At 39.3% G+C, this 12,148-nt stretch overlaps 1 protein-coding gene across 1 annotated transcript; it reads right to left on the reverse strand.

Moving 5' to 3' along the window:
- Positions 1–2,415: 2,415 nt before the first annotated feature.
- LOC132156581 (complement factor D-like) lies at positions 2,416–4,155 on the reverse strand. The gene is made up of 5 exons (XM_059565534.1): positions 4,004–4,155; positions 3,706–3,850; positions 3,197–3,341; positions 2,813–3,073; positions 2,416–2,699 (listed from the first exon to the last, which is right to left on the reverse strand). The coding sequence occupies exons 1-5, from the start codon at positions 4,053–4,055 to the stop codon at positions 2,550–2,552; spliced, it is 753 nt and encodes a 250-aa protein (XP_059421517.1). The 5' UTR covers positions 4,056–4,155; the 3' UTR covers positions 2,416–2,549.
- Positions 4,156–12,148: the final 7,993 nt, after the last annotated feature.

Below are 12,148 nucleotides of genomic sequence, written 5' to 3' on the forward strand. Positions count from 1 at the left end.
ATATTGAGATCTGGTGATGGTGAACTGTGGGACACTGTGGTCATAAAGGAATGGACATGGTCAGTAACAATATACCCCTTTATTCTCTGGCATTTAAACAGTGCTCAGTTGGTACTAATAAGCCTAAAATGTGCCAAGAAAATATCCCCAGCAGCAGGCATGGTGACCTTTAGCCTCAATTTCCTGTTGTTAGTTTTTTCCAGTCGTTGTTCAACTTTGGTGTGTGTGTGTGTGTGTGTGTTTGTGTGTGAGTGTTTATACAAAACCTGCTATAAAAAAATTGCAAACATGTTGCAGTATATATGTAATACATTGTGTATGTTTAATTGAAAAAATGTAAAGTGTGTTTTTGGAAATTTTTATTCAGAATACAAAAATGGACAAATACTTAAATAAATTATCTTTGTATAAATAATTTCTAAACAAGAACAGAAAAAAAGGCATGTGGAACATCTTTATGTAAGTACTGTTTAATTTCTATGTTGACTTCAGATAAACACAATTCTTGTGGTCCCATTTCCAGAAGACAGGATATACATCATCTCTACTCAGACAAGAACCAGAGCCAGCAGGAGGAGTAGGCCTATGATATGTTACAAAATGAGGCAAATCTATCAAACTGCAAATAAGGGTGCTTATATATAAATACATGAGAGAGTAAACTTTTCTGTTGTTGTTTAATATCCATAAAATACAATTTTGTGAAGAAAGAGGGCAGAGAGGTAAAGGTCCTGCAGGCTTATTCCTGGTTGCCCTGTCAATATTAGCTGGTTATCAAGAATTTATCAAGAAGTCTTCCTGAACTGGACGAACTGGAACATGTTTGGTGGGCGTATGGCCAGGAGTTTACAGAGAATGTTTTCCTTTTCATCCATTGTAACCACAATAGAAATCTACTGAATCTAAAGAATATATGTGGCCAACAGCCATAACGGCCTGCTGGAAACAATGGAAATTTCCTGAACACTGTTAATTATAAACAGGTTGAGGATCTGGCATCCAAAATGCTTGCAGCCTCATACAGTATATAGGGGTTTTGCAACACAAAAATACTCTTCTCAAGAAACCTGAAATGGGCTATTTAAGTTAGAGATAGCAGATATTGCAACACCGATGTGTATTGAGAGGTCTGTTTAATACTGTTTTGTGGACAGATTCTGTTAGCACCAGCCGTTAGATTGTACTGGCATGTCATATGTAAATAACAGGAACACCAATGTGTTTCATAACTCAGATTTAATGAAGCACTTAAAAGTCTTACATAACACAGTAAGCAGTTTATCATTGCAACATATTAGATTCAAATCCACAAAAGCATAACATCATGCCGTTGAACTGTCAGAACATGTGGAAATACTTCATCTATTTATCAGATCACTGCTCTTATCAGCTTGTGCTAGTGAGTTTCAATGCAAAAATGTATTTTACTTCCAAAATTATTTCTAAAAATGCTGATAAATAGCAGTTTTGGTACACCCTCAGAAAAAAAGGTACAAAAGCCGTCACTGTACCTTTTCAAAAGGCACACCTTTTTTTCTGAGAGTGTATGCATCTGAGTAAATGGCAAGGTTTATTTTTAATTTTTTTTCGAATTGGCAAATACTGACATAATAGATTTTGATATTGATCTTGTTTATTAGCCCAGTGAAAGGTCTTATGGAAGTAATATCATATCATATCATATCATATTTTAGAAAAGCATTTTATAATCAGCCACAGACTGTGGACGAGTCATTGCATGTATCTTTACCATCTCGATCTTTCTAATTCTCTCTATGGTATTAACTTGTCAGCACTAGCACAACCACAAATTATTCTGTCTTTATAACATTGGTTGCCTGTCTGTTTTGGAATCGATTTCAAAATAACATTTTTGGTTTTAGATTTTTGAATAATTTGGCTCCTCATCTTTCAAACTTGATGAGTTCTTTTAAACCCATTAGAATTTGAGATCAGGAAATCAAAAATTACTTGTCGTGCAGAATGAGAAGCAAACAAAAAAGGTGATTAAGCCTTTAAAATAATAATTGGTCCAGAACTGTGGAATGGCTGCCTATCATCATTTGTGTGTTTAAATATTGGTAATGTTGTGTTATCTGGATGTTGTTTGTAATACTGGAAAGCACTTTGGTCAACTTCAGTTATTTTATGATAATATAATATAATATAATATAATATAATATAATATAATATAATATAATATAATATAATATAATATAATATAATATAATATAATATGTACCGATAAGCATATAATGTGTGTGCATAAAATGGTATACTTGAATTCATTGAGTTGTCTATTTCTATTGGCTATTGCCTATCATATGCTACTGTGTCTCCGCAATGATTCACTTAATAGTGGTGTTGATGACATATTTTGAAAAATGAACAACAAGTAAAAGAACAGTGAGTAGATTTAGGTATATGTAGAAAAGTTTTATTAATATAGAAAATAGCAATACATGTACATTACCAATGAAAAAGAAAAATGTTATGCAAAGGATTCTGCAGCTTAAAAAAGTTTTAGGATTAACTGTTGTTGTTGTTTTTTACTGGGTCATTGTTTTGTCAATCCACTCCGTGTAGTGGGAGATGATAGTGTACAGTCCAGGCTTTTTGCTGGAGCCACATTTCTTTCCTCCATTAGAGGTTATTCCCACAGCAATGCCCTTGAATAAGAGAGGACCTCCGGAGTCACCCTATTAGACAAAAAGACAGCAGAAATGAGAGAGGTCATGTATTAGACATTATCTTTCTTTACATTGGTCATGGTCATTTCAAAGTGCTTTATGAATCATTGCGGTGAACTTACATCACAGGTGTCCTTTCGTCTGTCTGCAGCACAGAGCATGTTGCTTGTAAACTTTGTTCCATAGTAGTCACCGCGGCCACAGAGCCATTGTTGCATGACTTTGATACTGAGCTCTTGCAGTTTGTCTGGCCGTCCTCCCAGGTTGTTCAAGGAGCCCCACCCAGCTGTTTCCACAATATCAGACTCTTTGGGGCCAGACAAACTTTCACGCTGGAATGTCACTGGTTTCACTGCATCGCTCTCAGTGATTGGCTTATCCAGCTGTCAAAAAACAACAGCACATTCTATGATTCTGACAGTCTGCTGATGAAAACTGTTCTCTTTAATATACGCATGCACAGATTTAAGTGATTTTCAGCTACATGATTAGATCACAGTGTATACCTTGAGCAGGGCAATATCATTGTCATAGTTGCTTATACTGAAATCAGGATGGTTGTAGACTGCAGTGGCTTCATAGGTTTGCTTAGTGTCCTCGGCATTAGACAGTGAGTGAGCACCCAACACAGCTTTAACACCGGATGTCCTCCTGCAACACACAGGACAATTATCATTATGAATAGATAGAAAAATATAATCGTTTTTCTGAAACAAATACCTAAAACAAACCACAACTAATCTACATTCTAAGAAAAAAAAGGGTACAAAAGCTGTTCCTGGGGACTTTTTTTTTTAAAAAGGAACACTTTTGTACCTTATTCGTTAAAGCATGCTAAAGGTACCTCAATGGCACATTTCGAAACCTTTTGAAAAGATATGACCCTAGTGACCAATTTTGCACCTTTTTTCTGATAATGTAGCTACTGCAATTGTGAAATATTTGCTGCTGAAATCATTGCAACTTTTCATTGCAATGCTGTTGGACCGATCACTAATGTCGATGTGTTACATACCCTTCCTGAAAGCAATGCGCTGCACTCATGACCCACTGACTGGAGATCAGAAAGCCACCGCACTCATGTTTTCCATTCCACTGAAGTGAAGCCATGTACGGACGAGAGTGTGCTACAGCCTCCTTTCCTCCTGTGATGCATTCACCTGCATATTACACAATAATGTGTAATAACATGAGAAAAACCTCTTTAATCAGACAAAATATAACTGTTCAGTGTTTAAATGTAGAAATCCTCAACAGAAATGCATATTGTGTAGCACAAATTGATTCAAGAACAGATAATGAATATTACTCACCAGTCTGAGATGCTGCATAAAGCAGCAAAGTGGCAAATATAAGTCTATTCATAGTGAACGATCTTTGTCTGTATAATTCTGAGACTAAAGACCAGGGCTGAGCTTTATATAATGCCCAAACAGGAGAAAGAGAAAGAGGGTGTGTGTGGGTGTTGTTCTCTTTGCATTCTTTTCCTAACCCCACACCACAAGATTGAAAACAGGAATATGCCATAAATCTTCCTCTCCTATCTGTTCCTTTACATCTCTTTATCTGTTTCACTTTTCCTTTCCTCTAAACGTTTCCTTTCCCATAATTGTGTCTATATTCTAAGCAAAGGCACGACAATAGATGTTTGTAAAGAGTGAAAATGAAAGAAAATTGGGAATAATGAGTTTCACGTACAGTATTTGGATCACCCACATATGCACTGCCCATATCAATCAGAAGTGAGCGGTACCCACATTTATCAAAAAAGATTTTTTCCCAGATCAGTGAAATGTTGTTGGTGATACTAATCAAAATAATGCACAAAGTTTCCTGGAACCTTCATGGTCACTGACTCTTGAGCTTCCAGCTTCAATTTTCACATGTGCCATTTCTATAGAAGAAACTTTCAGTGAACAGAACGTCTCCGGTTACTATCGTAACCTCAGTTCCCTGAGAGGCGGGAACGAGACATTACGTCAGCTAAGACGTATATGGGAACTCCTCCCTTCTCCACTTTTGCTGAAATCTTATTGGCTAACGCCAGCTGGGGGCAGCTGGCCAATTGATGCGAAGCATGCAAATACTGACTGATTAAAGGCGGCCGAGCGATCCACATACATCCGCAAAGCCCTAACAGGGCAAACAGCGCTCTGAGCATCAGCATCACGCGAGGCTGATGGCTCAGCAGATAAGGCAGGCAGGGAAACAACCTGTTCTCTAAATGGTGTATTGAGTGACTTCGGAACATAACCTGGTCTCGGCCAGAGAGTGACACTACAGTCGCCAGGTCCGAAACAGATGCAATCATCTTTCACCGAAAACGCATGTAGGTCTCCAATGCGCTTCTCCGAGGCGAGAGACGGCGGTAGACCTAGAGCCCTCAAAACTAAAGCTAAATCGCAGGGCAGCACGGAGGGCGGCACGGAGGGCGGCCGTGAAGGACACAATCTCCTCGCTCCCCTGAGAAAACATATTACCAGAGCATGCTTACCGATCAATTGCCTGTCAACCGGGGAACGAAAAGCGACAATAGCGGCCACATACACCTTCAGCGTGGACGGCAAACTCCCGCAGTCCATTCTGTGCTGTAGAAAGCGTAAAACATCCGACACGGAACAGGTCCCCGGGTCAATTTGAATTTCCTCGCACCGTTTTGTGAAAACTCCCCACTTCAGAGCGTAGAGGCGTCTCGTAGATGGTGCGCGAGCCTCCGTAAGCGTACTCAGCACCCGTGAGTGCAGAGCATCCTGCTTGTTTATGGTCCACGCAGCGGCCACACATGAAGGTTCCACAGCTCGGGGCTGGGATGCTATATCGTGCCGTTCGCTTGAGACAGCAGGTCCTTCCTGAGGAGGATTTGCCATGGGGGAGCCATCACTAACTCTCTCAGGTCCGCGAACCAGGGCTGATTCGGCCAGTTCGGGGCCACGAGTATAACTGACGCTCTCTCCTCCATGATTTTGCACAAAACCATAGGCAGAATCTTCACCAAATGCGTTAAGTCTGGCTTCCGCCAGCGCGATGTCAGAGCATCTCCCGGTAGTGGGGAGTGAGATAGCGAGAAGAACGTCTGACAGTGCGTGTTCTCGCTTGTGGCAAACAAATCCACTTCCGCCCTCCCGAATCGATCCCAAATCATATGAACTGATCCTGGGTGAAGCCTCCACTCTCCTTGAGGAATCCCGTTCCTCGAAAGCATGTCCGCTCCGCGGTTCAGGATACCGGGGATGTGCGCCACTCTTATGGTGAGAAAGTGATGGTCCGCCCACAACAGGAGACTCGCTACCTGTTTGAATAGAGCTATGGAGCACACGCCTCCCTGGTGATTTATGTACGAGACCACAGACGTGTTGTCGGTTTCTAATCAGTATATGTTGCCGTTCCAATTTCGACCGAAAGGCTTTCAGGGCTAAGAAAACCGCTTCCAATTCCAAACAGTTTATGTGCCACGTTCTCTGTGACTCCGACCACAGGCCTGAGGCCGGTACGCCCAGGCACACTGCTCCCCAGCCTGAAGTTGACGCGTCTGTCGAGATCACTGTACGCTGCATCACTAAACCCAAAGGAACTCCTGGGCTGAACATATCTGTGCTGTTCCACATCTGTGCTGTTCCAGAGTGCTGACGCGACTGTGAGTGACCGTAATTCGTTCGTGGCCCGACGACCACGCCCTCGGCAAAACTCGAGCTTTTAACCAAAGCTGTAGCGGTGGCATATGCAACAGACCCAGATGGCACACTGAAGAAGCCGCCGCCATAAGACCCAGAAGCCTCTGAAAATCCCTTAGTGAAACCGACCTGCCCGGTCTGGAACAGCGCAGAGTCGATGAGATTGTCTCCATGCGCTCCTGAGAAAGATGGGCTCGCATCGCCATCGAGTCCAAACATACTCCCAGATATGTTATAGTCCGACTCGGTAAAAACACGCTCTTCTGCATATTCACAAGCAGTCCCAGCATATCCAGATGGCGGAGCAGCGATTCCACGTGACTGATTAGCACATCTCTTGAGTGGGCTAAAATCAGCCAATCGTCCAGATAATTCAAGATGCGCATTCCGCTCGATCTGAGGGGAGAAAGCGCCGCGTTCACACACTTTGAAAATGTGCGGGGGGCCAGGGCCAGGCCAAACGGAAGCACCGAATACTGATAAGCCGTGCCTTCGAAAGCAAACCTGAGGAAGCGCCTGTGGTGCGTCGCTATTTGAATATGAAAGTACGCGTCTTTTAGATCCACTGAGGTGAACCACTCCCGTATCTGAGTCAAGATCTGTTTCAGTGTTGTCATTCTGAATGCGCGTTTGTGAAGTGCTCGGTTGATGGGTCTCAGGTCCAGAATCGGACGGAGTCCTCCACCCTTCTTTGGCACCACGAAGTAGCGGCTGTAAAAACCACTTTTCAGCATCAACCACGCCGTCATCGATGGATTGAAGTAGCTTCGCATGGAACACCTGGAGTATAGCCATGGCTTGAAGGGCAGAAGCTGCCTCCACTGCAGCAGCATAGGCTTTGTCCGCCTGGTGGGCTGTGTACCTGCATGGCTTGGAGGGCAGGCTGCGGTCGGAACCCAACGCTGAGGAAGACGGGCACAGGTGCGCGGCAACGGTCTCAAACAAAGAAACCACGAAGAAGATGACTCGCTGGAGTAAGTCACGGAGTTGTAAGAGAAAGGTTGGATATTATTTTGAAAAGCTTACATTTTAGACTGAGTAGTGACGTGTTTTTCTTTGCCAATTATAATAATTCCAATCGAAGCCAAAGCAGGGTTATCCACACCCAACTCTGATTTGGCTTCGTTTGGAATTAGACTAATTGGCAAATAATTATAATAATTACAAAAATTGTCAGAGCGCTGACAGTTTCAGCGTTGCGTAGTAATGGCAGGCTTTTAGACATACCCCCCCCACCCCCAAGTACCACACACATGAATCTTTTTATTTACCTTTATTTTACCAGGAAATAATCCCATTGAGATTCAGAATCTCTTTTTCAAGGGAATCCTGGCCAAGACGGCAGAATAATAGTTCCATTTTAAAAATACATATACAAACATTTAACAGAAAAAGACATTTTGGCAATTTAAACATCATCTCAACATATTCACCAGCAGCACTCAGTAACAGCACATGTGCATTTAGTACTCAAATAGTTCTTTATCCTCATTTTAAATTGTGTCATTGTCGGTAAATAGTCAAATTTTACCTTATTCTGCAATTTATACCAGGAAAAAGGTGCAAAAACTTTAAAAGCACTTTCAACTAAAACAGTTCGCATTCGTGGAATATCATACATGATATGGCCATTTGATCTAAGATTACACTTCCTGGTAGTGTCTTTTGGAGTCAGAAGAGAACATAAGTAAGGAGGCAATTTACCAAGTATGGCCTTAAAAAGAAAAATATACCAGTGTTCCAGCCTGCGATTGAATAGAGATGGCCAACCAACACTCTCATACAAGTTGCAATGATGAGTACGAAAATTGGAATTAGTCACAAATCTTAGTGCTGCATGATATACTGAATCCAACATTTTCAAAGAAGCTTTGTTTGCATGCATATATAAAATATCACCATAATCCAGCATTGACATAAATGTTGTTTTTATAAGTGTTTTTCTTGTACTAAAAGAGAAACATCCTTTGTTTCTATAATAGAAACCCAACTTTACTCTTAGTTTTTTTGTTAGACCCTCTATATGCTGTTTGAAAGACAAATTTTCTTCTAAAAGGAAACCAAGATATTTATAGACTGATACTCGTTCAATTACTTTCTCATCTAGTGCAGCAATTTGACTAGCATCTTCTGTTTTCCTTGATTTAGAAAAGCACATCATTTTAGTTTTATCAGAGTTTAGTACAAGTCTCAATTTCTGAAGATTCTTCTGAATAATTATAAAGGCAGATTGCAGATCCTCTATAGCACTTGTCAAGGCTGGAGCAGAACAATACAAAACAGTATCATCCGCATAAAAATGACATTTAGCATTCTTTACATTTTTACACAAGTCATTTATATAAATAGTAAATAAAATGGGACCCAAAATGGACCCCTGGGGAACACCATTTTGTATAAATAATGAGTTTGAGGACACACCATCAACATGAACACTTTGTGTTCTGCCACTCAAATAGTTGCCAAACCATTTGACAGCTTTTGGAGACATTCCAATATCCACCAATTTCTGAGACAGAACATAGTGGTCAACTGTGTCAAATGCTTTTGAAAGATCTAAAAACAGTGCAGCACAATAATCTTTAGAATCAAAAGCACTTATAAAATCATTTAACTCTTTCATAGTGGCAGTGACAGTGCTATGATTTTTACGAAAACCCGATTGCGAATCATGTAAAATATTTTTTGTTAATAAGTAGTCTTTTAACTGGTCACTTATAAGCCCTTCTAAAACCTTGGCTAAAGCAGATAGCTTAGATATAGGCCTATAATTATTTGGGTTTGATCGGTCACCACCCTTTAATAAAGGAGTGACATATGCTGACTTCAAAACACTTGGTATTAATCCAGTTTCAATGGTCAAGTTGAAAATGTGTGTCAAAGGTTCTGCAATATGTTCAGCAGCAATTTTTGAACCAATCTGTGAGAGAATGAATCAGTGACTCACTCATAAGGACAGCCACTGACGCCACCTGCTGCTGTATCGATGTAATCATTTTTAATAATAATAAGAATAATAGTGTTTTTACAATGCTAGAAAAGATTTTAGTATAATATAACAATTCAGACTTATTTCTACAGCACAGATATATACACTCTAGTCATTCTAACATCCAACTTCATGAGCTGGAACCTGGTTGATGCTTAGTTAAACAGTAGTTATTACTTGACATTAAGTACAGCCTTATTTAAGTAGTTGCTATGTTTAGATTTGAAATGAGTATGATTTAATTTAAGAATTTGAATTTCTAATAAACAGTGCTATGCGCTACCATATAATGTCCGCAAGAGGGCGGCAAAGACTCATTATATAGCTGTCAGATTTTTTTAGCTCAGGATACAGTCGTTGTCAGGAAGAATAATGGTGTAGAATAGTTTATATGATCATAAATGTAACAGCGTAAAATAAATAAGGTGTCACAAAGATAAAGAACCTAAGTGGGGGAAAAAACAACAAGTGGGTCTAAGCTGTACTTTTGTGTCTCAATTGTAAAGAGGTGTGAGAAGAAGTGATTTGACCCCTTTTGCAGGGGTCAGAGGTCAGGCTGTATTCTGTGGATTGCATAAGAGTGATTGACAGGAGGAAGTATCTCCTTGAGGAAGAGAAAAGCTTTAGTTCAGTCAGATGATGATACAAACGCCATTTCCTCTGTTATTTTTAACCTTCTTTATAGAAATGGTTATTTTACTTTATTGCCATTATTGGTGCTGTTATTGATCACAGTTAACTTTTTAATAGTTTGCAACAGTCCCCTTCCTTTCATTAATGTTTAGGTTAGTTTTAATTTGAATAAAACCAAGACACAACAAGTGCATTGCCACACTTTCAACCGTTGACTAATCTCATTACATCATTACACAGTTATTTTGTATTACAAGTTTTGCATGTTTATATAAGCAAATGAGGCATTCTCCAATTAAATGTGTACACATTTGCATACATTTCTAGAACAGAAAACAGAACATTGGATAAGACCGGGCTTCATTTTGTTTAAATTTTAGAAATTTTACAGTGGACTTTTTGATATCCCTTTTGTCACTCCATTAATCAAAAAATGAATAAAATATTAAATATATATCAGGTGAGTTTTATATATATATATATATATATATATATATATATATATATATATATATATATATATATATATATGAACAAACCCTCTGTAAGAACTATTAGAGTATAGAAACTTGATGAAAAATCTCATTTTGAGTAAACTGCCTTTAAACATATGTACTGTAAATTATAACTCAAATAACTCAAATAGATCAAGTGCCATAAAATAAACACCTAAATGTGTATTTTGGATAATTTCTTTCTATTTGTCTGAAAACAATCTCAAAATCTCAAAACTGACATGCAGTCCCTGAAAAACAATGGTTTTGCCTGTAGTGTCTTGTTTTTGGAATTATTGCCATTTCTATACTTACACAAATTCAATGAATCAGCAGGTGTTAAGTAATAGGGTTATAAATTTGCATATTCCTCTGATCCTGCTTGTGTTACTTTAAATGTTTGTATGTATGTGTGGTATATGGTTTCCTCTTCCTCTTTTGTCCCTAGGGGCCACTCTAATCTTTTAACACTTTTAATGGATAGGAAATAGGTTTTCTTCTCTGTCCCACCCCCTCTAAACACATCTCCATCAAATTTCCACTTCATTGTCTCTAATTTGATATTTAAATCCATTCTCTCAATCTCTCTCTCTCTCTCTCTCTCTCTCTCTCTCACTTTCTCACTGAAAGCCTCTTTTCATTTCATGTACTTAATTAAAAATGAATGCAAAAAACACCTCTGTTGACCTGTCAATGGATCGGTCACAGAGGGGTCAGGCAATAAGGTCATGACCGTCTGTCACGACAGCTAATCTGAGACTACATTCTGTTAGTCAGGGTATAATCCAGCAGATTATCAAGAACTAGAGGAAACGCAGGAGATATTTACCCAACCACCCAAGCCTTCAAATTCTCATGTTGAGAGTCCTTGATGCATCTGTTGATCTTCTGAGATCCCCGTGGAAGAGAATAATCTTTGGACGAGGGGTGGGAGTTGGGCTTAGAGAAGCAATTTCACAGAACATGAGAAACCACTACTGAAAGACGTCTTCCTTTGCTGCAGTCCTTAGTATATAGTGTTTTCTAAGACTAAAATGGGATATACAAACAAACGCCCACGCATTAGACACACACTAACAGGCATTGAAGGATTAGTGTTTTCTCAGTTTGGTGATATCCACTGAATTGACGTCTGTCCCTCCACTGCAGTGGGAAACCCCAGTGATTTGAGAATTTGTGAATAGTAAAAAGAATAAAATGTAAATAGAAGAGAAAATTGACTTCTACTCGTTTAGTGAACTATTTTATCCAATGTGATTTTATTTGATTTAAATCCGCTTCGAAAACAACATGATTTGTGAAGAGTGCTACACAAAGTGTTTTAACAAATAGGAAGAATACAAGTAGAACTGGTTAATCTGAGGAAAAACAATACTACTTTTGTTACTATACTAACTACTGTAGCAAACCTCGGATCATCAAATCAGGGTGACTGCAATTATCAGCTCCAAACAAATGAAAGCTCAAACTAGAGTTTTTAAGCCAAATGATCCTTAATTAATTGATTTAGATAATTATGGGGTCAGTTTGTGTTAAGCCTGCGAACACGGAAAGGGCACAAAAGCATTGAAGAGGCCGCTTGTTAAACTGTGCCATCCCACCACCAACTGACCAAGACACAGTGTTCAGTTAAGATAAACTCTCATGTCTTCTCACATGCATGACATGGAC

This window comes from Carassius carassius, chromosome 14 (genome assembly GCF_963082965.1).
Source record: "Carassius carassius chromosome 14, fCarCar2.1, whole genome shotgun sequence".
Classification (NCBI taxonomy): Eukaryota; Metazoa; Chordata; class Actinopteri; order Cypriniformes; family Cyprinidae; genus Carassius; species Carassius carassius.

Excerpts from the sequence above, each read along its gene's own strand:
- LOC132156581 (XM_059565534.1), bottom strand. The coding sequence starts at position 4,055 with ATGAATAGACTTATATTTGCCACTTTGCTGCTTTATGCAGCATCTCAG. Across the intron at positions 3,342-3,705 it reads GCGCATTGCTTTCAGGAAGG|GAGGACATCCGGTGTTAAAG; the intron begins GTATGTAACACA and ends TGTGTGTTGCAG. Across the intron at positions 3,074-3,196 it reads ATGATATTGCCCTGCTCAAG|CTGGATAAGCCAATCACTGA; the intron begins GTATACACTGTG and ends GTTTTTTGACAG.